The 27715-nt window shown below is 47.2% G+C and overlaps 1 protein-coding gene across 18 annotated transcripts in view; it reads right to left on the bottom strand.

Moving 5' to 3' along the window:
- Window positions 1–27715, bottom strand: part of LOC116941326 (actin-binding LIM protein 1-like) — a 126214-nt gene that overhangs the window by 77709 nt on the left and 20790 nt on the right. For 2 of the 18 annotated variants that reach the window (XM_032952298.2, XM_076066321.1), the window contains exon 1: window positions 18692–19043. The exons of 3 other annotated variants lie outside the window; for them this stretch is intronic. In XM_032952298.2, coding sequence (XP_032808189.1) covers window positions 18692–18920 — 229 coding nt within the window. In that variant the 5' untranslated portion in view covers window positions 18921–19043. Of the gene's footprint in view, window positions 1–18691; window positions 19328–27715 lie in introns of those variants that run through there. 13 more of the 18 variants (XM_076066317.1, XM_076066314.1, XM_076066310.1 and 10 more) reach the window with 13 other exon arrangements.

Raw genomic sequence — 27715 nt, 5'->3', positions numbered from 1 at the left:
CAGCCCAGTCACCAACGTCTACCCGCCTATTCGTCCCCACAGCCCAGTCACCAACGACTGCCCGCCTACTCGTCCCCACAGCCCAGTCACCAACGTCTACCCGCCTACTCGTCCCCACAGCCCAGTCACCAACGTCTACCCGCCTACTCGTCCTCACAGCCCAGTCACCAACGTCTACCCGCCTACTCGTCCCCACAGCCCAGTCACCAACGTCTACCCGCCTACTCGTCCCCACAGCCCAGTCACCAACGACTGCCCGCCTACTCGTCCCCACAGCCCAGTCACCAACGTCTACCCGCCTACTCGTCCCCACAGCCCAGTCACCAACGTCTACCCGCCTACTCGTCCCCACAGCCCAGTCACCAACGACTGCCCACCTACTCGTCCCCACAGCCCAGTCACCAACGACTGCCCGCCTACTCGTCCCCACAGCCCAGTCACCAACGTCTACCCGCCAACTCGTCCCCACAGCCCAGTCACCAACGACTGCCGCCTACTCGTCCCCACAGCCCAGTCACCAACGTCTACCCGCCCACTCGTCCCCACAGCCCAGTCACCAACGACTGCCGCCTACTCGTCCCCACAGCCCAGTCACCAACGTCTACCCGCCAACTCGTCCCCACAGCCCAGTCACCAACGTCTACCCGCCTACTCGTCCCCACAGCCCAGTCACCAACGTCTACCCGCCTACTCGTCCCCACAGCCCAGTCACCAACGACTGCCCACCTACTCGTCCCCACAGCCCAGTCACCAACGACTGCCGCCTACTCGTCCCCACAGCCCAGTCACCAACGTCTACCCGCCTACTCGTCCCCACAGCCCAGTCACCAACGACTGCCGCCTACTCGTCCCCACAGCCCAGTCACCAACGTCTACCCGCCTACTCGTCCCCACAGCCCAGTCACCAACGTCTACCCGCCTACTCGTCCCCACAGCCCAGTCACCAACGTCTACCCGCCTACTCGTCCTCACAGCCCAGTCACCAACGTCTACCCGCCCACTCGTCCCCACAGCCCAGTCACCAACGTCTACCCGCCTACTCGTCCCCACAGCCCAGTCACCAACGTCTACCCGCCTACTCGTCCCCACAGCCCAGTCACCAACGTCTACCCGCCCACTCGTCCCCACAGCCCAGTCACCAACGTCTACCCGCCTACTCGTCCCCACAGCCCAGTCACCAACGTCTACCCGCCTACTCGTCCCCACAGTTGTCACCAACGTCTACCCGCCTACTCGTCCCCACAGCCCAGTCACCAACGTCTACCCGCCTACTCGTCCTCACAGTAGTCACCAACGTCTACCCGCCTACTCGTCCCCACAGCCCAGTCACCAACGTCTGCCGCCTACTCGTCCCCACAGCCCAGTCACCAACGTCTACCCGCCTACTCGTCCCCACAGCCCAGTCACCAACGTCTACCCGCCTACTCGTCCCCACAGTAGTCACCAACGACTGCCCGCCTACTCGTCCTCACAGCCCAGTCACCAACGACTGCCCGCCTACTCGTCCCCACAGCCCAGTCACCAACGACTGCCCGCCTACTCGTCCCCACAGCCCAGTCACCAACGACTGCCCGCCTACTCGCCCCCACAGCCCAGTCACCAACGACTGCCCGCCTACTCGTCCCCACAGCCCAGTCACCAACGACTGCCCGCCTACTCGTCCCCACAGCCCAGTCACCAACGTCTACCCGCCTACTCGTCCCCACAGCCCAGTCACCAACGACTGCCGCCTACTCGTCCCCACAGCCCAGTCACCAACGTCTACCCACCTACTCGTCCCCACAGTAGTCACCAACGTCTACCCGCCTACTCGTCCCCACAGCCCAGTCACCAACGTCTACCCGCCTACTCGTTCCCACAGCCCAGTCACCAACGTCTACCCGCCTACTCGTCCCCACAGCCCAGTCACCAACGTCTACCCGCCTACTCGTCCCCACAGCCCAGTCACCAACGACTGCCCGCCTACTCGTCCCCACAGCCCAGTCACCAACGTCTACCCGCCCACTCGTCCCCACAGCCCAGTCACCAACGTCTGCCCACCTACTCGTCCCCACAGCCCAGTCACCAACGTCTACCCACCTACTCGTCCCCACAGCCCAGTCACCAACGTCTACCCGCCTACTCGTCCCCACAGCAGCCACCGAGCGTCATGCCCGCGCCGCGATTGCCACGCAAACAGCGACGGATTCCCGCTGGGCATTGCTCTGACGCCGTCACGTGCTGTTCTCCCGCAGTTGGCTTCAATACTGAACCTGTATTATTAGAATTAGGAACAAAATTGTTTATTCATAAATACCCGTGGAATACCCGTACACCGATCGTTTATTGTAAGAGGCCGTATGTTTGTGTAAGGCCAGTTTTCCTGCTTTGTGTTTCTTTACAGCACCAAGTTTACTCGTAAAACAAGGTTTCGCAAAAACTCTGCGTGATGACCCCACATTGATCTCGATGGTAGATTCGGTCTCAGTGCTTAGCCGAGCGTGTGCCCAGTTATAGCAGGAACCAGTAGAAATACATCTGAAAGTTTACCGTTTGGACTCAGATGCTGCCATGGGCGTGATCGTTTGCACGCTGAGCTGGCAACCCAGATGTCGCCTGTTCACATGTTACCTGTTCACATGTTACCTGTTCACATGTTACCTGTTCACATGTTACCTGTTCACATGTTACCTGTTCACATGTTACCTGTTCACATGTTACCTGTTCACATGTTACCTGTTCACATGTTACCTGTTCATTCTCTCGGTCGGGCGTGGCAGTTGAAGCAATGGGCAAGTTTCTTAATTCCTCCCCCCCCCCAATCCACCCCATGCCTCTGTCCAACCAACAGTGCTGTATAAACGTGTGCTGCGCTATTAGTCGATCGGCAGGCCACGTGTGTTTGGGTATATTGTGGGTACTCCAACCCCCTCCAAAGAATGTTTTCCTGCCATTTGCATTCCAACTGCGTGCACCACCCCACTTGTGCATCAGACTACGCCGGACAGCAGCCTGTGGAAGATGACATCACAGAACCACAACTGAGATTTCCTTCAATTGCCTCTTATCCACACCGAGATAAGAGGCAATTGCACATCGTGTGGGAATCAAATCAATAATTTGCGTTCCAGACTCTGGAATTGACATTTCAATTATTTTTGTTAAATAAATATATATGATGGGTTATATTTGCATTTCATTGGTGACCAGGATGAGAATATCAAGTCACTATGGTTCAGAACTCAGTTTGATTCTGGGTGGGAGAAACCCGGATGCAACTCCTGACACAAAACCAATCCCTCGATCCACATGGACGCAACCCCCTCTTTGTCTCATTTATTTTCCTTTTTTTTCTGCTGTTGGTGTCATGTTACGAGGCGGAGAATCCATTTTCAAAATAATTGTACAGCAGTGCGTTTCAACACGCTGAGAACAGCTCGTGGAAGGCGATATCACAGGGCTCTACTTTTGAGATTCTATCCTGTTCTTTAATCCGCACGAGAAGGGGGAGGGGAGGCAGGAAACACTCTCCCATTGTTACACGATGACGAACATTTAACGTGATAATTGTTTGAGCAGTCGATTAATTGGGCCAATACAATCAACTCGGCCACACTTGAGAACCCAGTTCAATCACGGGCAGCGGAAAGCCAGAATCAAATCTGGAATCTCACCGTTACCAGCTCAGTGCTCCGACCCCCGAGCTCGGCCAGCCACCTCAAAGAAATTCAACCCTCGGCAAAATGCTCTCCACTGCCTCGGCCTCTGTATATTGAGCGATAGAATTAGCGCACGCAACGGTTGTGTGACTGGATGGCTTGCGGCGGGTCAGAATTAAGGTTAATTCTACCCTTTATAAACCCATATGGCTGCAAGGAGAAATACGACAAACTCTGTTTTCCTAGAGAGGGGCGCACCGCGGTGGTGAGATGTTAACTCCCTCACCTGGTATGGAGGAGGTCGTGGGTCGATTCCGACCCTGACGCCTGCTGTATATTTGTAGCATCCATGCTCTCCCCGTGGTCACGTAGATTTTACTTCGGGCCCTCTGGTTTTTCCCTCCACATTTAGGATCAACATCACGCGTTTAGAGTATTTGGGTGCTATAAAATTTCCACAAGATAAGCCACTTCGTTGAGCTATCATTTGTAACCAGGTCGCTTCTGAAAAGAGAGCTATGTAGCTCAGTGGGCTTTACCTGGTAAAATTAAATAGTTTAGTTTAGAATTGCCCTTTGCGTGCAGCGGCATGAGAACCGTACATGGGGCACTCCTTTCCAGTTTCCCAATCAATATTATTAAAGGGAAATGTTCACACACAATCCCGCTACGCGCGCACGTTCCCACACATTCGCCGGGAGCACCCACACTCCCATTCACCAACACACTGCCACACTCACTCACTTGTCAACAAATAGACTCGGTAGTTCTCGCACTCTCTCTCCCCATACAGCCCCTTTTACGGAGGTCACTGGGTCCATGTACTTACGGCAATAACCTCAGCAGTAATTCACTGTTGGCGATCATCATCATCATCATCATAACTCATCTGTTGCTGATATTTGCTTGTCATTCGTCTCTGTGCAAGTGCCTCCTTTTCCACTACATCAATTTATCTTCGTCTCAGTCATCCTCTTCCTCTATTGCCTTCCACTAACACTGCCATTGCTTTTGCTAGATTGCTGTTTGGTGCCATGCGTTTGACATTACCAGGCCATACAGCAGTCTTTTTGTTCAACATGGTTGCATGAGCAGAGGCCCAAAAGCTCCAAACCACACAAAGCAGTCAGCAAGAAACATAATTTTTATAAAGTCTAAACAGATAAGAGCAAAATATGCCCCTTGAATTCAGCAATGTGATACAAAAACAAGTGGGAAAAAGAAACGAGTGGAGATAATTCCAAAGTCGAGCAATTTCAACTTCTGCATTCCACTAATAATTAATATTATTGCTCGTCCCATCTTAGAGTTCTTTCTCGTTAGCTCACACACTCCGAAGACTTGCTAAAGTTAATCCCGGCTGCCCCTGCACGCGAACTCCAGCCAGGCGTTGGCCCGCCCGCCCGCCCGCATGCACGCACGCCACCCACCAAACGTGAGCGCTCATCCGTCCGTCCACGCAGGCTCGCACATTTAAAACAATCGTGGAACTGACCGAGGAACCCTCTGATTATAACCGGCATGGCCCCCAGGGGGAGCCGTGCTCTCCTTGGTGGAAAAGCCCTTGATTTATTGGAACACTTTCACTTGTAGCAGACGTATCCAGCCTTCTGGCAATCGGTGTGAATGGGGATAATTGCTTAACGAGAGATGGACATTGGCAAAGGGACACTAATTTAGACAAGGAATGTTTAGGAGCAAGCGGGTTGGAGTGTAAAGGTGGCTTTAAATGCTGGCACGGTCCATGGCAACGGCAGACCCAGCGTGGAAAATGTAAAATTCTGAATTGGTATTTGAGCGGAAAATGTGTACACAGTGTCTGCTCCATGTTCAAAAATAGCACAGCTGCTATTTATACCCTCAGTGATTTGGTGTTGCACTGAATCACTGTGACTTGTCATTCATCGCTCACTCACCTTGCCGCCCACATACACGCCCACACACGCACACACACGACCTACATACGTGCACATTATAGGAACGCGTCATTCTTTGCAACAATTTGCACACGTCTAGCGATGGTGCGGAACGTGCTGTATCCCCAGAAGGAATGACGGCTAACGATCGACGAGACTGATGAGAGAATGGCAGCAGGAGGAACGGTTCCGAGGCGGACGAATATCACGGAGATGGAGTTATGAGCCTCAGCTCGTGTGCTGGAGCTGGAGGGATCGTTGCATTGCTACACACTTGGGGGGGGGGGGATGGTGAAAACTCGGGAAAGCCTTCATCCAACAGAGGATGCAGCATCGCCGATGGTTATCGACCGATGTGCATTTTATATAAACATATACGCCACATCTTAACATGGGGCCTTTTTTGCCGGTATAAAAGTATGAAAAAATAGGAATCGCTTTAACCCTTTCTAGCAATAAAGCGGGAGGTGTTAAGATGTTCAAACGCCAAATAGAAACATTTTGCAAGGAATGAAGTCTGCATGACCCACACACGGCACTTGTGGTGAGCATGCAAACAAACACGTGGCTGTGACAATACGATGGGCATCGTCTGTGAAGCTGATTTGGCCTACACCAGAGACAGCAACTTTCTTTATTGCCTCGTCTCTCCAGTGCCAGTGCAGAGAAGAACGCCAAAAGGCGAACAGCACCAGGACAATGCCGCACGTATCAGAGCATCCATAGCTCGGGGTGAGCAGCAGCTACATCAATGAGACCTTGCTTGCCAGTATCAAAGTGTGACAAAAATACAAGGTTGTTTATTTGAATGTTTGTTTGTTTTGTTTGCACTGTGCGTGGCCAATGCAGCAACTTTATTCCTTGCAGAAAGGTTTCTCTTTAGTGTTTTAACATCTTAACACCCGCTGTTTGATTGCCAGAAAAGGGGCAAAACCGATTCTTATATATATTTTTTTCATGCCACACCATGTGTGTTGTATATTTGGTTAATGTGGCGCTGTGGATGAAATGTTGACGATCTGAAACAAAGCAACACGCGTGCGATAAGATACAGTGGCAAGGTGCATGGTTCAAATTAAACGCACCGACTACTGTCAAACAAAAAAAGGCACTGCGATGTTACAATGAGTAGACTTCCCAATTAAATGTAACACCCCCCATGAAACAGAAAATGTAGCTGACAACCCATTTGGCACTTCACTAATTTATTTTGTTATTGATGCCATTACATAGGTCACATGCAGCAAAAGCACTCAATCAATGCATTCGCCCAATGACTTTTTGCGACGATGACCAGATATGAATGCCACGCTGCATAATCCAGTATTTCAAACCCTCTCACAGAGCGCTCAGTCACGGTAGAGACTTGTGCTCGTGTGGACGCGTCTCATATTTGGTCATTACAAGCGGCAGATGAACTGTTAACTCCAGGAGCTTTGTGCGCGCCGGATAATGTTTCTCCTTCCAATTTCTGGTGGCAGATGCCCTTCCCATTAACATTTCAGCCGCGCATTAAATAATAACAACCGATGACACCGTGCGTACACACTGAAGAAAAGGAATAGATATGTGATACTGTATTATTTAAAATGTAAACGCAGCAGAAAAAAACTCAACTTAAAATACTGGGGGGGGGGGGGGGGGGGAACAAAACGCATCAAGCAAGAACGCCTACGCATATGATAGAATCGAACAGTGGATACTCCCGTCGGCCGCGAAATTCAACCCCGCGCATATCTATACTTGCGATGCATTATTAACGAGCGCCATTTGACCGAATCAAATGCATTCATCTCGCAGGAATATCCCGAAACGGCTGACGCGTGAGGCGGTGTTCCAATGGCGACACTGCGAGGTAGAATCCGAGGGAAAATTTCTATCCGGAGCAAAGACGCTGAGCCCCATTGCTTGTGTGCACGAGTGTCGAACTCTTTTCGCACCGGAGGTAGCCAACCGTGATATAGTCGAAGGTGCTGGGGCAGGCGGGGGGACAAATGTGTTCGGGAAACTCTGTTGTTAAAATACTTTGCAAAAGAACCATTCGTTAAGACTGATTAACGATTCAATTCGCCGTTTGCACGAAGGCTTTCCCCTGTGCCGTGCCGGTCGTAAGAGTCGTTTAGCCATACTTCACCACGCTGGCGAATGCGGGTCGTTGCAGGGGACTCCCAGGACGCAATCAGACGTCGCCCGCCACTGATGTTAGCCGTGGCTAGGTATCAAACTTACATTTCCAGGGTTCATTGCAAAGTACATTAAAGCCTAATGGAGGGAGAGAGAACACCACACTCCTTCAACGCTGCGTGCTGTTGGCTTATTGGCCCACGTTGATCTGTTAACGACATTCTGCGCCTCCATTGTCCACGGAATTGTATTGTAAAAGAGCTCTCCTGGACTTGTGTGCCACAAGCGATTTTCAGCATTCAAAAGCTCGTGTTATGTTGAACAAACGGGAAAACAGAGTCGTGTTGATGCGTGCAGGCGAACACAATGTGAGCGTTGAATTGTAAGTTAAACGCCAGCGGTAATTGTTTGCATCATTAGTTTACGAATACATGACGAGTATATATTCAGAAGTTAACGATGCATTGATAAAAAAACTATTTTTTATGCTCGCAATAAATGCATCGAACCATGTGCACAAGAACCGAAGATGAAACAACAGAATCGACGCTAGAATCAAATTGCAATTCCGAATCATGCCAATCCATGGAATTGCTGTGAGAGTGGAATCATAACTTGCCTAATCCATTTGTGTTGTAAAATAATAATATATTTGCATGATAGTTGCACATTAAGCCAGAGTTTAATTACAAAAAATAATTAGACAATATCTTTTAACAACGATAATCTTTTTTTCCATTATGCCAGCTTTGTTTCCATATCGCCCAACATTTGTTTTTATTTCTCTCAATGGACTGGTAAAATTTCCAAGCCGTCTTAATAATAATAATGGCCAATATTCTAAAGCCACATTTCTCACAATTACTGCTGTGGCAATTAACTCGAGTGCCCTTAAACTAAGAAGAAAATATATAGCGTGGCATGGGGAAGGCACGCTTCCCCAAATTACCGTGGCCCTCCCCGCCATCCACTCCGCAGTGAACTGGCAAACATATCGCCACAGGGAGCAACTCTAAGCAAAGGGTGTTGAATGCTGCACAGACAACTCACTGTTCCACATATAGCTTGTCCCGTGGACCCCCCACTGTGTGAGCAGTGAGTGTGCAGCCCTATCAGTTAAAGATGCACAGAATCTAATGAGGGTACAGGGAATACTCAGAGTTAAATAGAGTTAAGATTCATGAACAGAGAGGCAGCGGAGGGTGGGTTGGGTTACAGCCTATCCCGAATAAAACTTTGTGAGCTGTTTTCTTAATCACAAAAGACCATTTGAAATTTCTGCACGCTGCTTTGAAACATTATCAGTTTCGGGCAAAAAGTTAATCAGTCCAAATTGAACTTGCTTGCTGTTATGTAATAAAAAAATACATTAAATTCTTACAAATTTCTACGGCCACCTCAAGCGGGAGGTTATGTCCTTGTAAAGATTAAGGTTATTCGGATTTTGGCTGAGTATAGAGAATGCACGTCTGGAGGAAGTCAAACACATTGAAAATTTGACACATGTCCGAACGCAGCACTTTTGTCAATCCAGTGCTGGATGAGGGCCTCCCCACGCTGTGCGCGGGGAGTGGGGGTTATGTGACAATACCTCAGCACGGCTGGTAAGTGCGGGTTGGTCAAGGCGACGGAACATAGAAGTACAGTACAACAACAGATTTTACTGCACTGTGCTCTGCTACCCACAGTGTAGCTGGATGGTCACCCATCCAGGCACTATCCAGGCACGATCAACGTGTACTTGGCTTCCAAAATCTGACGAGATCAGTTAAATAGTCGGCGATTTTGTTACAGATAACAATCTAAACGGCAGCCCCCTGGAAAAATCAAACACACCACATGCCCCTACCCTGCAGAATTCATCACCTACAATCACAAATGCCTCACCGTTACAAATTAAAACACGTGACTCGGCCTGCCAACTGCACAACCCAACCCTAAAAATCCCGGGCTGCTGTGAATATTTTAGTCCAGCAAAGTCCATTTGAAGGTCACTTCGGACATTTGAATAAATGGCAATGGAATCCTGATGGCAATGTAATTGCGGGGCGCCTGTGAGGCATTTGAAGTGGCAGGATTGCGATTCAAAGGGCATTAACTACTCACACTGTACATGAAAGTGTGACCTCTGAACCCTCAGCCACGACCCTCTTGAACGGACTCATCGGTCAATATCTCACGGCCTTCGCTTGCAAAAAAAAGTCAACATCGAGGCTATATACCTCAGGTTAATGTTTTACTCACATACATTTTTTTTATTTTTGTGGGTTATTTTTTGTTATTGCCACAAAGTAAATATCTAAAAAGCGCTGCTGTACTTGGGGATTGTATATTTGCATTAATTGTTCCCATGTTTTATTCATATTTACCTTATTATCATGCATAATCAGGCTGTGGAGTTACATATATATTGCCTAAAATATCAAACTTTTTCGTTTTTTGTTTAGTTTCTCCCTTAGGGTGGAAAACTACAAATTATAGGGTGCCCAATACAGACGCGATATATTTCCTGTATCCCTCTCTCTTCTCCGCACACACAAGGCCTACCTCACCAAACTTGGGATCAATTTAAAGCCAAGGCAGTCTTTATAACCATGTTATGTTTAAAATTTTCAGATGTTTTTACTTTTCTCCAAAAACATTTAAAAAGTTTACAGTTCAGGATAAGTAAGCAAAATATTGCAGACATTTTTTTAAAAAAGTGAAATATATGACATACGGTTGCACACGCAATATCTATGGAAAAAAAAACCTATAATCTATTTTTATTTTACCAGGTAAGACCCACTGAGCTGTATAGCTCATTTTCAGAAGCGACCGGGCCACAGATGATATCTCAACGAAGTAGCTTATCATGTGGAAACGTATAGCAGCCAAATAAATACACTAAACGCAAGTTTCTAAATGTGGAGGGGATACACCGAAAGACCCGGAGAAAAATGCAAACGACCACGGGGAGAGAGACACGCAAACTCCAAATATACAGCAGCAGGCGTCATCAGGTTCGGACTCAAACCCACGGCCCCCTGTATACCAGACAAAGTAGTTAACATCTCCATACCGCAGCAGCCTTCTGGAGGGACACCCCCACAATTCCCACAATCTACTCCCTCCCCCAACACCACATCTATCACTGGGTGTTAATGTACGTTTTGTATTTTTTATTTTATTTTATTTGTGTGGCACGGCGTTGGCGAGATGTTAACTACCTCGCCTTGAATACAGGAGGTTGTGTGTTCAATCCCGACCCTGACGCCTGCTGTATATTTGGAGTTTGCGTGTCTCTCTCCCAGTGGTCGCGTGGATTTTTATCCGGGTCCTCTGGTTTTCCCCCTCCACATTTAGAAACGTGCATTTAGAGAATTTTTCTGCAGTAAATTTCCACGTGATAAGCTACTTCGTTCAACTATCCTTTGTGGTCAGGTCGCATCTGAAAAAGAGCTATATAGCTCAGTGGGTCTTACCAGGTAAAATAAAAAAAAAGTTTACAGTTTTAGTTTCATAATGCGTTATGAGCGAGTTTGCACAGCATTTGGGGAGGCCTTCATCCAGCAGTGGATGGACAGCGTGCTGCACATTACATTATTGCTGCACGCGTGCATGGCAACCAGGAACGATTCAGATATCACTCGCCACTGATGTCAGCCTTGGCCAAGGAATCCAACTCGGTCGGTTCGCTGCAAGTTGCCTCGGTCGCACTCGGACGATTTCTGTTTTCAAATTCTTAAGACTCGGTGTAAATGTTGAAACGGCCAGGCTCAACTCATCGAAACATTCCACAAACGGCGGGAGGAAAGGCCCCAAGCTGTCCAGCACGGCTGCCTTATACATTTCTCTCGCAGGGAATGTTGGATTATCAGTAGCTCGTTCCAAGCAGTGCATTGTGCATACAACACACAGTGGCAAGCAGCAGGAAAGCAGCAGGCCATGATACCATTCACCGTCCTCACCCTCCCGCCGAGACACGCGACTCTAATGATTCGCAAATAGTAAATGAAAGTTGGACCTTGGGCGTCGGCCAATTCAATCGCTGCACGTTGCCAACAGCTAAACTCCATTAGCGATATAGAAAACAAATGATATTGCCAAGTCATAATTGATGTCAAGGCCACTGAATCAATGATTCAATGAAACAGAGTGGCAGCCAAGAAATGTAAGGCAACCGAAAGGGCGTTTACTTTGGGGATGGAGCGACGAGAGGCGATCGTGGGTTGTGCATTCGGTGGATTGTTACTCTGCAGGATTGTCAGATGGTGGTGACTTCTAATGGAGGCCTTCATCCATCAGTGGACTGACCAAGGCCAATGGTCGTAATGATGTTTCATCTTGTGGAAATAGCTGGGTTTCAGGCAGAGGGACTACATCTCCAAAATCGGTACACGTTTAAGTGAAAATAATTGCATGTACACCGTTGGAGAGTACCATATTCACAGAGTGCAATCATTATGGTAAATGTTGCCGAGCAAATTGGCGCAATTTCATGAGAACACTTTCAATCGACACTCAAACATTTTCATCGTGACATCATTATATTTTTTTTATATGCAGTACACGTATGTACATGGAAGCATTCTCTGGGTTGGAAAAGTTCGGGAGGATTTGTGATGCACAGACATCTGCAGGACTGTGAAAACACCGCCATTAATCTAAGTTTCCATCCCAGAGGCAAAGTACATAGTGATCTGATACTTCAGGATAATCGATTTCCCCCAAGCAGTCGTGACCTGTGGAATAAATTTGGGTTATACGCAGGTGAATTACATGCATGCGTGTGAGGAGTGGTAGCACAGCGGTTAGCACGCTGCGCTACCAACCGGGCAGCCTGAGTTCAATTTCCACTCACAGCCATTATCAGTGGCAAACATCGGGTGCCAATTTAATCACCAGACGCATTTTCACGCAAGCCTCTAACTTCTGTGTCTGGGAAGTGCCTCGCAAGGTGAAAGCAAAATAACAAAACACAATAAATATATGTTATCCATTCCGGCAGGGTGTGTGCGCGCACGCTTCCGTACTTGATTGCATGATTGTGTGTGTTGTCATTTCATGATTGTGATTGTGTGTTGTCATTTGCATGATTGTGTGTGTGTGTTGTCATTGCATCATTGTGTGTGTTGTTACTTGCATGATTGTGTGTGTTGTGATTTGCATGATTGTGTGTGTGTTTTCACTTGCATGATTGTGTGTGTGTTGTCACTTGCATGATTGTGTGTGTTGTCATCTGCATGATTGTATGTGTTGTCATCTGCATGATTGTGTGTGTTGTCATCTGCATGATTGTGTGTGTTGTCATCTGCATGATTGTGATTGTGTGTTGTCATTTGCATGATTGTGTGTGTTGTCATTTGCATGATTGTGTGTGTTGTCATTTCATTATTGTGATTGTGTGTTGTCATTTGAATGATTGTGTGTGTGTGTGTTGTCATTGCATCATTGTGTGTGTTGTCACTTGCATGATTGTGTGTGTTGTGATTTGCATGATTGTGTGTGTTGTCACTTGCATGATTGTGTGTGTGTTGTCACTTGCATGATTGTGTGTGTTGTCATCTGCATGATTGTGTGTGTTGTCATCTGCATGATTGTGTGTGTTGTCATCTGCATGATTGTGTGTGTTGTCATCTGCATGATTGTGATTGTGTGTGTTGTCATTTGCATGATTGTGTGTGTTGTCATTTGCATGATTGTGTGTGTTGTCATCTGCATGATTGTGATTGTGTGTTGTCATTTGGGTACAGAGCTACAAAACTTGACGAACTAGTCGCATTGTTTTCACGGCGATCATCGGTGACGGGTGATATTAGATGTGGTCGTGGGCCTCCTCTACGTTGACGCAGCCATTATAAACATCAGCACTGGGGAGACGAAGGCGGCCCTGTGCAGGTCTGACCAAACCACCACCTCGTGTGCCGTGCTGGCCTTCATTAGGTGCTCGCGAACAGCAGTAGCACCCAACAGCCCGAAAATGCGAACGCAAGAGACATTCGTTAAAAGATTGGCGTATGCATACACCATAGAGTACGTGTCTATTAAACAGAAGCTGCAAAACGCTAAATTACTTTCCTATTGAGAAACGGAGGTGCCATATTTTGAGCGGCTCATTCCCATGAGCATTTTGACTTTAAGAGCAACTCATTAATTCATAAGGCCAGCTGACCAAAATGTCAAGTCTTTCCGTACTTCAAAGCATTATAATAATAAAAACGCCACATTTAAATTATTCATTATAATTAATATGCATACGCTAGTAGTGTCGTAAATGTTATTTTATCACTTTAAGAGAATGTCGCATTTCACAATCTCTGAGAGCATTCACTTTATATACGTAAAGAGTCCGATGAAATGGCTTGAGAATTATACTCTTTGGTTCTTTCGAGTAAAGTCACGTAGGTAGAAAAATAACAGATCACGACTTTTCGATAGCAACACAAGGAAATGATTTCCTCTTGCCTCAGCAGTCCGCCTGCTGTATTGTTTCACCTGAGGACGATTGCTTGTTGTTGCTATCGAAACGTCGAGATCTATTCTTTTTCTAGCTACGTGACTTTACCGAAAGAACCAAAGAGTATGGATTCCTGCAGTCACGAAAGCTTCAAATCAAGATTGGCTTGAGAATTATTTGTCGCAATCTCAAAATAAATCACAAGTAGCATGCCACCACCTCAATCCACAAACAGAACAACAATTGCGTGGGGCATTAAGGGGGTATTCTTTAATAAATCCAAACTCGACTGTGAACGACGCTGCAGAAGAGACGGTCGGAAATATGTTCCGGCCGACTCGCACGGCAAAGCAAAAATGAAGAGTGGCGAGAAACGAAAATGCTTAGGGTGGCGTTTCAGCCGCCTGGCTAACACATGAACCTAATGCCTTCAAAGTCCGCTCCCCGTGCCACCATGGCCATCGTAAGCGGTGCAACGCTGGGAGCCTGCGGCGAATCAGATGGACAACAAAAAAACACACACACACACAAACCAACCGAAAGGAAACGCGTGACGCGTGTTTAACATTTACAATCGCCCCGATGAGAACAATATCTTTCCCCCGGCTGCACATTTGTCGTTGGTCTTGTCACGGTCGTGCACATTGCACATAAAGAGATCACGGCAGCAATGAGACCGGTGGTGCCCCCGTGCGTGCCGCCCTGAATTCGCCTGCCGTAACCCTATTGTCTCGGATCCATCCTAACGTCATCGGTGGCCCCTGGCCGCTTAGAAACCGACCAGCTGATCGATGACGATGCCTCGAGCTGGATTTTGACACCAGTAATCCCTGCAGGAAAGGGGAGGGAGGGAGGGAGGGAGGAGGGTTGAGGCTTCCGTGAAAGAATACCATTTAACGTAACAATGTCCTTTATATACGCAAGACAGCCTCACCGAGACTCACTTTGTTGTTCAGGACGGTCCTGCATTGGGGTTTCTGGGCCACTTACATCGAAGAGTGTTTGGGCATGTGGAAGGAAACCTGAAGAAAAACTCACATGTGAGGGAACGACAACCAAAGATCTGCAAAGATGGATTTAAGAAACCGTGACTCTACTGACTGCTATCTTCTTGCCACGAAATAATCCGAGCCGACAAAAGCCGTAATTCCCAGCCAGTCTTCCATCCAAATACTAATCAGGCTCAAACCTGCTTCGGCTTCACATATTTGAAATTGAGCGCATTCAGAGTTTCGGCCATGTGAAATTTATATAAGACAGAGATTTAGCCTAAGAGACCTGCACGAATATTCATGTCACTTTGCATAGATATATTAGGGACTGTCAACATATTTTGGTTCAAATTCTCTCCTGTCACTTGCAAAATGGTAACACGCGATATGTTGCACTATTTCTCTGAAGGATGTAGAACTACCGACCATGTTCATTTACACAGTGTGCAGTTTGCAAAGTAGAAGCTGCTTCACAGATTTGTGGAACATTTTGTCTTCGAATATTGTAAGCAAAAATATATTTTGCATTTTTTCACACACTCGGGGCTTCATTTCCAGCTGGATCTGTCCGTCGGGTCGGCTACCCAGAACATATTTCCATGCTCCGGCACACCACATCCAGGATTGATTTCGCTATGGCTGTGGCTCCTGGTCAAGTGGCACCTACTCCAGTTGATCCAGAAAGTACTTAGTGAGAAATTAAGCCCTGCAACCACTGTATACATATATATATCATTCCATTGACTGCAGAGAGCCTGAATTATTCAAAAACATTTTGAACATCTTGAACGATGTGCTATGGTTATGGTGAATTACTGGATTAAGCATAAAAGGCACATGGGGGGGGGGGGCTTATCAAATTCGATTTGTGTATGGCTTGAGCAGCCCAAAATCTAATTAGAAAGCACATCAGCCTCATTCGATTTCGGAGCTGCATCTCAATCTGCAGATAACGCAATATCTGAGAATATGCACGCACACGGCGTGAGCACGGTTGTTCATAACCCAGACCTTAATCCTCTTAAGGCTTCCTAGAAAACCTTGCATATGCATTATGAAAGGAGCGTGTTATTATTGCTTTTGTGTAAACTGACTTCCTTTGACAGAATTGGCACTGGGGTGTTTATTTGCGGCAGCTAACATGTTTAGGTGGTGGTTGTACTTTCAGTAGTGTAGCGGTTAGCGCGATTCGTTCTGAACATCGGCAACACGAGTGCGATTCCCACTCATGGTCAACACCAGTGACGATCATCTGAATCGATCCTGGGCTTCACCTAGGTCGACTTAACCTCAACTGAGTACCTGGTGCGATGTGCAAACATCGCCAATGGGGAGACAAAGGCGGCCGCGCGTGGTGCTTGGCCGTCCACCCATCTGGTGTACGCCGTGCCGACCTTCATAGGTGCTCGCTAACGGCACTTGCCCCGAGAGTCTGTTGCGGGATATAAGGACGGGGAGCGCCTTTGTCTTTGGTGTCGTTTCACACAGCTGGGAGTGGGGGATGGCGATCAGCAATGGTTGTGCTGAAATTACACATGCTGGATTGGTGCAAAGCTTTAATAGGAGCCCCATGTCAACAGGCAAAAAAGTCACACTTCCAAACAATTCGTCTTCGTCTTGGCCTCCTGCCAGGAAGAGTAGCCGTTTGTTCTGCAACTTTTTTTTCTGCAATATTACAACGCAAAGCAATTTGGATTTTATCCACGGTTGTGCATCATGGAGAAAATGGATATTGTGTATCTTTGGTGATGTGTTATTTAAAGAGGATAGCCACAGGTATCGTCGGCATTAAATATTCACCACCACACAGAATGCGTGACTACAATTAATATCACTAAGCATTGTAACCACTCCTGGGCAATTGTTCATGAGTACACAGGTTGAAAGAGCCCTAATATGCTTACCTAAGAATACTTAATGCATTCCTGACAAGCAATCTTAAAATTGAGTAATGTGGATCAATGCCCCCACCACCCCCACCACCCCCCATGCTATTTCATCTTTAAGATACATCGATATGAGAGTGTGTTCACATTCTTGAAATGCCCAAGTCGCCCACACACTGCCCTTTCTGCTTTCCCAGTGAGGGCTACTTTCTCCAAATGAGGATCTGAACAGCATCGGCGTGTTCTTTCTAAGTAGCACAAAAAGATAATAAATCAAGCAACACCATTTATGTATTCATAATTATGATTGTTACAATTGCCATCTAAAATCAAATAGGAAACCCACAGAAATAGAAAAAAACAGAGGGTGTCTCGGGCAACAAAACGCACCCCCTCCCCCCCCCTCCCCAATTAGAGGAAAGGCTGAGTCGGCCATTGTGGGATTTGCACGGAAACATGTCCAAGAGCGAGGTAGACCCAGCCCAGCTGCTTTACCCACACACCATCTGCCGCACTTGGTTTTTTTTATGCTGCTCCAAAAAGACACGCTCGCGTGGGCGGATAACTGGTTAATCAACACTCGCCCATGTGTAATGTACGAAACACAACGAAAGTGGAACTTTCACAAGCGCTCTTGCTTCACGGTAACGAAGCCTCTGTCGAGAGAGGCACGGAGGGACGCGGCGGAATTGGCAACAGAATCCCACGATTCCTCGAGGGGCTTTACGCCCGCTGCGTACATAAATAACTTTACCTTCTTGCCCGCCCGCCCCAAAAAGAAAGCCCAATTTTTTTGGCGGACTTATTCTCGAGCAGCTCGCCGCTTAAATTATAAAGGGTAAAAACAAAGTCGCTCGGTTTTCTGCCGCGGTTCCAGTTTGTTTTCACAGAGTTGGCAGAAAAAAAGTTGCGGTTTGGTGCAGGGGTTACTGTGGGTGTCCACAACGTGGGTGTCCACAACGTTGGTGTCCGAGACATCCACAATAAAGATTTATATTTTTAACAACTGAACACTTTCGAAGACCACACTGTGGCCTCAAAATAAAATTTATAAAACAGACGCTCTTTCAAGCAATGGGTGGCCCCTTCACAGACCAAAACGTTGGCAATTATAAGTTGTTCTGTTAAAGGCAGCACTTTTGATAAATGTGTTGAGTCTTTTTTTTCTGCCAGTGCATTACTGATTAATTTGTTCAACATTTGTTTTTATATATGGCGAAGAGACACCCGCCGACGATTTAGACCAAGCATGTTTTTTGACTCTGAGTTTTACCCATTCAACAGAGTGGCATGATGGCTTATTATGCCGATGGTGGAAACTTTAAATCCACAGTAGCGCACGAACAGTCGGCTCCGTACTGGTGAGTCAACTCACCAGTATTTGTTTGGATATAATACACCTGTGCTGTAGTAAAGTAGTTTAGTTTAACACACATTAAAAAGCGACTGTCAGTACGTCGTAAGACATGCCGTCGGCAATTCACGATAGTACGAGCAAATGTCGGGTCACTGTGCGGCTCTAATCTAACCAGTGGCAACCGCGAACCATTCGCCAATGAGGAGACCCACAGTTTCCCAAAGTGTGGCTGCACCCCTACGCTCAGGAGGAGGAGGTGGTGGGGTGGGTAGCGGTGTGGGAGAGAGGAGCGGTGCGGGAGAGAGGAGCGGTGCGGGAGAGAGGAGCAGCGGCACCCACCGAACACGGGCACATCACTGGCGGAGTAGCCCCCGCCCGGGTTGATGCCGGGCGGCGGTTGCCTGTGCACGCAGCTCTTGGGCACCTGGCAGAGCACATCGCTGACTTCCCCGTCCACGATGACGGCCAAGCGCTTGGTCGACCCTTCGTGCGCTCGCCCCCCATCCGGCCTCGCCTTCTTCGGTGGCAGCTCGGAGCCGCACAGGCAGCTCAGCCCCAGAGCCTCCATTTGTTCCCGTCTTCTCTGCGGAGGCTTCTTTTTCCGCTGCCTCCTCTTCGTCTTCCCTTCCTCTTTGTTCAGGGGGGAAATGGATGGCGGTTGCCATTCGCCCAGACGACGAGGTGCGAAGGCCCGGGCTGCCGCGGACTTGTGGCATCAGACGGAAAAACTCCCGAGACTTCACTGCAAGGCCGCTCGCGAATGGCTTCGCGTGCGATGGATGCGCTTGGTCATTTGCTTGCACTGCACCGGCCCAACGGTGCAGTGCCGTTCCGAATGTGACACCTGGATGTTGGCCGACTTCACGTCATGTCAGCGCTGTGTGTTTGCTGTATTACGTAGGCCCAACGACCACATTAAAACTACGATTCTGATAGAGCGTATTAAAAAAAAAATCTGCAATGCTAAAATTCTGATAAGTCTCACCTCGAAGGTGTCTGGTATTTTAAAGCAAATATTATCCTGAAAGCATTACACAAGTTCCCAAATATTTAAATAAATACGGTACAATATAATATCCTAGACTGTACGTATTCTAGATGACGCGTTTGCTTGAATAGACAAAAGAAAAATCCTGTTCACATCCCCAGGACACTTATTGATGAACAAACATCTTGAAGGTTTAGAACAGACAGCGGAAACGGTTTTGACGTGATCTCCATGACGGGCTCTCCGCGATGGGCTCTCCGCGAGGGGCTCTCCGTGATGGGCTCTCCACGAGGGGCTCTCCGCGATGGGCTCTCCGCGAGGGGCTCTCCGCGATGGGCTCTCCGTGATGGGCTCTCCGCGATGGGCACTCCGCGAAGGGCTCTCCGTGATGGGCTCTCCGCGAGGGGCTCTCCGCGATGGGCTCTCCGCGAGGGGCTCTCCGCGATGGGCTCTCCGTGATGGGCTCTCCACGAGGGGCTCTCCGCGATGGGCTCTCCGCGAGGGGCTCTCCGCGATGGGCTCTCCGCGAGGGGCTCTCCGCGATGGGCTCTCCGTGATGGGCTCTCCGCGATGGGCACTCCACGAAGGGCTCTCCGTGATGGGCTCTCTGCGAGGGGCTCTCCGCGAGGGGCTCTCCGCGATGGGCTCTCTGCGAGGGGCTCTCCGCGAGGGGCTCTCCGTGATGGGCTCTCCACGAGGGGCTCTCCACGAGGGGCTCTCCGTGATGGGGTCTTCGTAACAGGCTCTCCGTGATGGGCTCCATCCAAACTCCTCACCATCATCCACGCCACACGAACAGAGCCACCGTGCCGAGGCCGGACACTGCAGGGGCTTGGTGGTGGTGGAGCGGTGCCGCCGTGAGGTGGCCGTCCTCACAGAGGGTTCACCGATTTGCACCTGGCTTAAAAATTTATTTTGAGACGTGGATAATCTGATTATAGGCTCAATCTTTGACACGGGGGATATTCCAACAAATACCACTCTTATTCCCTTCCTAATCCCCTGATCTTACCTTTGGAACTGAAATCGCCTTCACCTCGCTAAGTTCTTCTTAACGTTTAAAATATTCCCACCCTGCTAGTTCAGAGAAGGGTCAGCGCATTGCATGTTTCCACCTGGCAGGGTTTAGTTGGGAACAGGGAATTGCGTGTTTCCACCTGGCAGGGTTTAGTTGGGAACAGGGCATTGCGTGTTCCACCTGGCAGGGTTTAGTTGTGGACAGGGCATTGCGTGTTTAGACCTGGCAGGTTTTATTTGAGAACAGGGCATTGCGTGTTTCCACCTGGCAGGGTGTAGTTGTGGACAGGGCATTGCGTGTTCCACCTGGCAGGGTTTAGTTGGGGACAGGGCATTGCGTGTTCCACCTGGCAGGGTTTAGTTGGGGACAGGGCATTGCGTGTTCCACCTGGCAGGGTTTAGTTGAGAACAGGGAATTGCGTGTTTCCACCTAGCAGGGTTTAGTTGTGGACAGGGCATTGCGTGTTTCCACCTGGCAGGGTGTAGTTGTGGACAGGGCATTGCGTGTTCCACCTGGCAGGGTTTAGTTGGGGACAGGGCATTGCGTGTTCCACCTGGCAGGGTTTAGTTGGGGACAGGGCATTGCGTGTTCCACCTGGCAGGGTTTAGTTGAGAACAGGGAATTGCGTGTTTCCACCTAGCAGGGTTTAGTTGTGGACAGGGCATTGCGTGTTTCCACCTAGCAGGGTTTAGTTGAGAACAGGGCATTGCGTGTTTCCACCTGGCAGGGTGTAGTTGAGAACAGGGAATTGCGTGTTTCCACCTAGCAGGGTTTAGTTGGGGACAGGGCATTGCGTGTTCCACCTGGCAGGGTGTAGTTGTGGACAGGGCATTGCGTGTTTCCACCTGGCAGGGTTTAGTTGGGGACAGGGCATTGCGTGTTTCCACCTGGCAGGGTGTAGTTGGGGACAGGGCATTGCGTGTTCCACCTGGCAGGGTGTAGTTGTGGACAGGGCATTGCGTGTTTCCATCTGGCAGGGTTTAGTTGTGGACAGGGCATTGCGTGTTCCACCTGGCAGGGTTTAGTTGGGGACAGGGCATTGCGTGTTCCACCTGGCAGGGTTTAGTTGAGAACAGGGCATTGCGTGTTCCACCTGGCAGGGTTTAAAAAGTTCACTGTTTTTGCATTTAAATGCTGGTAGTTGGCAGCGGCATTGAAAATTTATTATTATAAATAAATAAATCTTTATTTATTGCTTTAATTTCATACTTATAGTCATTATTTATGTATTTTTTAGATGTCCTACCAAAAAACGATTTACATATGAATCTAAAGGTTAATTTATATTTGTTTTGTTTCAGGGTCTTCTTAAGATATATATTCTGCGGTCATGCTATGTCAACAAATTGTAAAACATGTTTATTTTACATAACACATTAATAACTGCTGCACATTTGCATCTTGAAACACGATTCCTTTTTTAACAGAATGATAAATTAAGCTTTAACAAATGTTTATTTCTCCCTGCTACGACATTATTTTTATAATCTGGCTGAGCATTGTTTTATGGGTATTTTGTCTTCAAAGAATCCAAATGTGCAATTTGTTATTAATTCAGTCAAGTTTTTAGAGCATCCACCACAATCCTTGCATATCTCAGTATCTAAAATAATGAATAAATCACTCTTCAACAGACATTCAGATTTCATTTAATTAAAAAATAACGTTATTTGTTCAATCCTTTGTTCCCTATAACAGCATGATGCTCGGAGCGTTCAAACATGATCCCTTCGTCTACACCACTGCACCACGATCATTACATGGTAAAGAACCCCCCTCTAGAATTAAACACAAATAGAGACCGTGAAAGGAGATCACTGCAACACGGAGAACTGTGTCACGACAATCGACCAGTCTAATCCCGCCTCAATCCCACCACGACGAGGATATAGTAATAGGATGTTTAATCAACTGGATTTTCAATGCACTCTGTTTCATGCGCGTGGGTGTGCATTTGTACATAGCGGTGACGCAGAGATGAGCACAGGGCGCTGCAACCCCAGCAACACACCCTTGACAACAAAAAGATAATCATATTCTTGGTTCTTTCGGTAAAGTCACGTAGAAGGGAAACAATAAAAATATAAAACAATATAAAACAATATATTTGTATTTTATTGTTTCCCTTCTACGTGACTTTACCGAAAGAACCAAGAATATGAATCCCTGCAGTCACGAAAGCTTTAAGTCAAAAAGATAATCATCACTGGTGTTTGGCCCTGAGCAGGAATCGAACATTGGTCGCCTGATTCATAGCAGCAGCACGCTAACCGCTGCACTACCGCTCTCCTACAAATAGGATCAGATCCTGGCCTGGCAACATCAAAAGTAAAGATGGGCCCTGCTGAAGGAAATGAATGGGGGTGGGGGTGGGGTGGGGCTGTCTGCCTTCCCACCTCCCCGTAGCCCAGTACCTGGGACCCTCTGGCACGCGTGCCCCCACCTGCACGATTGATAGCTCTGCCACCGAACACAGCCTGAAAGAAAGGCCTGGAGAGTGGTGTGTCAAGCGCTGACTGACATCATCGCTCGGCGGCACAAGGTGTCTCTGCGTGAAGAGCTGTCCACAACCCACTCTCTCACGTGCTGTGCCACCCTTTAAATCCCGCTGTGCTATCGGCTTCATGTCATGAGAAAAATGTCCATTCGAAACTCCCGCAGGTACAGTACTCGCCATGCGTGTTCGAAAATGGCCAGTGGAAGCAGATATTGCAGAACTACTTGTGAGATCTCTTCAAGTGACATTTCCTTATCACGTACTGGTCGGTGCAATTTCCCACATCTCAGAGATGGAATGTAGTCACAAGTGAAAATACAAATTTTACGTGGGGATTTTTTATTGTGCATTTTCATATAAATGGGCTGAGACCAACTCACCACTCTTGAGAACTTGGTTTCAATCACAGGTGACTGAAACCCAGATTGGAACCAAGAATCTCAGGGCTCTGCCCCCTGAGCCACACGGGCACCTATCCACCTCCATTGGAGATTACTTGAAAAGGCAATTCATATCATGGACATGGCTTCCATGTAGTCAGCGTTAACATCAACACGTGCTCTGGTTGTGTGATTGGACGGCATGCGGTCGAGTTCGAACCCAGGATCTCAGTGGCCCCGTCTCGGTGCTCTGATCCCCGAGTCAATCAGAATGACAATCTATATTTATACTGGAGGAATCCGATGAGCGATGAAGCTCTCTTTCACAGATGTCCAGTCGAGGTGGGTCAAAACGTATCAACAACAATACAAAAACATGATAGCAGAGCAAAGTATAGAAAAGGTAAGCAGATCAATGATGTCAGCCAAGGCTGGAATCGAACTCAGGTAGCCGGATTCATAATGCAGTGTGGTGACCACTCTACGCCTGTAAGCCATCACATTAACCTCCTTTCGCAGTGAGTATTTGGCCACATCCCCATTGGCATTATTACACATTAAATTTAATCAATATTTTTTTGTGAAATTGTGTTGGCAGTGGTGTACCAGCACAAAATCCATTACTGGCAGTGACCCTATTCATAGCACAGTCGTGAGATATCTCTACCAAGCACAAGGGCCATTGCCCGAAACGCCACCTATTATATATTTTTTGGTTCCTTCTAGGGCCACAGTGTTATTGACAAATGTGTTGAGATTTAGTTTCGACTTTTGGGACTTAGTTCAAACAGCAGCGCAGATTCTGAGTACGGCAAATGCATTATAGCGCCGCACACAGTACCCATCTATTCAAGACCAAGAAGGCATGACTCGGACGAGGTGCCTCGCAGCCGAGTTACATCGCAAACCCTTAACGGTGTACTCCTAATATACAGGCACTATCAGAAGAAAGTTACTGTCCTGCGAAAAGCAGCTTACCTTAAGAAGTGCTCCAGTATTTGTAGAGTGCATTAATATTTCATGTGTCTATGAGTCGAAGATCGTGTCGAGTCCAGCTTTCCCAATGCACAGTTGGAATGCTCTTCCACGTCAATCATATGGCAGTCATGCTCAATGTACTTTATGCAATGAACGCTTGACCCCCGCGTACATGGAGTTATTTTACAGCTGTTGAAAAGCAGGAGTTTGCAGATCAAAGGGCTTGGATGTTAGATTCACCATCCTGGGACACCTCAATGTTACATTCCAGAGCATTAATTTTGTAAAACACTTAGTTTAAATAATAAACGAGGTTGATTCAGTGGCGTTTAATTTATCTGCATAACTTGACACTCAATTTTGAAACAAATTAATTATTGCACGCTGCAGATGTAATCAGCACATCTTGCCAATAAACATGAATAATGCGGAGTATACATTTGAAAACATTTCCCCAACACCTTTTAAACACCATGCTACTTAAAACCTAAACACCACATTAAAGTGGACTTCATTTATTAATGAAACTGTTTGAAATACACGGTCTAGGCAAGCCACCGCAGGAGTTTATGAAGATACGAGAATGTGGTCACGTCTCCCCATGTATGTATATATTTTTTTATTACAGATAAAAAAAATAAACCGTGACTGCACACTGACTGTGCCCCAGCCACTCAGAATTCTGTCGCATACTTGTATCACCAATGAATCGTTAACCATAACCTCGTATATTATACGGAAAACGTCCTCGCTCAAAACCACCGGGCAATTCAACAGCATTCGTTCAAGCGAACCTGACTGTGGGCGAGACACCGAGTGGAGAAACCGCTCCAGAGTGTTGCTTGAATTGAACCAATGCTGCTGATACGATACACTCCCAGAAGGCCGTGCAGTCGATGGATTGTGTAAAATAAAATATCTTTTTTTACGTGGAGAGACAAATAATAGATGTTAATTTAATTCTAAGGGTGTTTAATAAAAATAATTGATTTTAAATGGTAATAATTTTTATCAAAAATGCAACATTAATTTACGGTCCATTGTCACTCGACTACTGCATGGACTCCCCCACACGGTTTTGGTCACGGATGTTGTTTGCCCAAACTTCACCATAATGGCCGTACAGGGGGAGCCGGGGTTTGACGTTAGGAGTTACATTTTTGTGTTTTATTAATGAAGGGTGTGGGCCCAGGAGCAGTTCAGATGTCGCGTCGCACCGATGTTAGCCCTAAATGGGGATCAAACTCTGGTTGCTGGGTTTAGGGTGCACTGAACTGACCACTTCGGCACTGCTCCACACACTCCCACAGCACCCCACCCGCCTATAATTGATTTTATCTTGTTCAAAATGACAGCAATTGTATCACAAATGACTCGGTCATCTTTTTTTTTCCTTCTCCGGGAGAAAACAAATGCAACGTTTTGCACTTCTAAAATGGGACAGCCAAACAAAGATTGCATTTTGAAAGTGAATGGATTTTTTTTTTCAATATACAATTGAACAACAATTGAGAACCATTTAAAATGCCACTGGCCACTACTGCTGGCCGCGCCGCCAAACGTCAAAGGAGTTTATCGCCGCCGAGAGCACTCGCCGATGCGCCTTCTACGGACAAACACAGCGCTCGTCGCGAGACCCCTTAGCCTCGCACGCTTTCGTCAGCACAAATTGAAATTCCAGGGCAAATGGGCCTCGTTAAGAGAAAGCAATTGCCCTCGCCCCATGCTCCGGCAGTTTGTTTTGCCAATTAGGCCACTCTATCCCAAAAAAAAAGTTCAGAAGAAAAAAAAACAAATCGTCATCACCGCCTATAGAAATGTGCTCACCAAAAGTTAACAATGTATATTATACAAAACAAAATTTCCGAATAAGATTCAAACACGTAGTTTGACACCTGCAGAGTTTGTGGTCTACGCATGTTATCGATTGCAGTAACCCTGTCAAATGGGACGCTTTCCTAAGTGTAAAAATATCACACTACCGGATATTGTCACTTTTGCAGAGGTGGCCAGGTGAATCGGTACTCGAGGCAGCACTGGTTGAGATCCTGGGTTCAACACCTGGTCACCGCCAATAATTACTTTCATGTTTCCCTGTGTAGCGGGTTTAATGAATACATTTAATATCTAGTTATTCTATTTGTCAACTCACGGTCTCATTCACTAACAAGACGACGTGTCTGACTGACTGAAGGAGTTCCAGAAGCTCCATCTCCTTGTGCCATGACTACCGAACGATTGAAAGATATTTCTCATTCATCTTATAACCTAAAAAAACTGAACGCACCGCCATCTGCAAGTTTCAAAGCATTAGATGCGCAGTTAATACCAAACTGCACACGTTTTGATAACGCCAAGAGATAACCCGGCGATTGCACACCATTTATCATTCATCCATTGCAGAGAACGACAGCCTGCTTGCTACGGACGCAGCCACGGTAGTGTCAATGGCAGTTTTATTATATATATTTTAAAATAACAAAAAATCTACTCCGTTGTAATGAACAGCAGGTTCCTCAAGTACCGCATTCAGGCATCGATACTGGCACTGTGGTTGTGGAGCAGCCTGCCGGATCATATCCTTGCAATCAGTAGGCTTGGACCAATTCTAGAAATAACTCCAGAATGTATAATTTCAACTTGGCCATGAACCAATAGCTCGTGTTTGTTGTTCAATTAAACAAATGGATGCCGATTTTCAGTCGTAGTGTATAGGTCCGTGAGCATGTAATTTAAACGTTTTACCGTTTTGCATGCACTTCAAGATGTAATGCCAGGCGAGGTGTATTCCAGATATTAAATGATTAGTATTTTTTTATATTTAAAAAATACAGTCAAAGGATACAAGTACAGCAGTCAGTTAATAAGCAAGGTCACGATTGGTTGAGTTTGGGTACTCCCACCTCTGTCAAGTCGTCTGGCTAGAATGGAAGAGTAGACCAAAGTTCTCCACCAGTAGTGGCACCGGCCAGCAATTGCAGGGCTGCGCCTAGGACACCTTCCCCATACTCTTATATAAGAGCACGACTTTATCCGTGATTATATAAGTGCACAACTTTATCTGTGATTATATAAGTGCACAACTTTATCTGTGATTATATAAGTGCACAACTTTATCTGCGATGAACGCTGCACTTTCCCTCTTTTTCATGCAGGGGGCGCTGCAAACCTCTACGCGCCCCCTGCATGACCGACGGAGGCGCAGGGACAGACGTTCGATTACGTTAGGAATCGATCTCGCACAGCCAGCCCTACGTCGCCTTATCTCAATCCCGCAATCCCATAAAGGTGAAAGTCCGCATCGAACCGAACCCCCAGAAAGGCCATCTACTGAACGACGAGAGAAAATTCACACGAAACGTCGTTTCCAATGAGGTCTTCCAGATGTAAAATGATATCAGCTTTTAATGAAGAAATACAATTATCTAATTCGAAACATAATACAATTCAAAGCTGTTTCATTTTAAAACTTCAAAACGGAGCATCGGATGCTTGCGCGGAA

The sequence above is a fragment of the Petromyzon marinus genome, chromosome 11 (genome assembly GCF_048934315.1).
Source record: "Petromyzon marinus isolate PM22_M1 ecotype Great Lakes invasive population chromosome 11, UKy_Petmar_22M1.pri1.0, whole genome shotgun sequence".
Taxonomy (NCBI): domain Eukaryota; kingdom Metazoa; phylum Chordata; class Hyperoartia; order Petromyzontiformes; family Petromyzontidae; genus Petromyzon; species Petromyzon marinus.
Note: the sequence above shows the minus strand (reverse complement) of the source record. Positions and strands in the feature narration are given on the sequence as shown.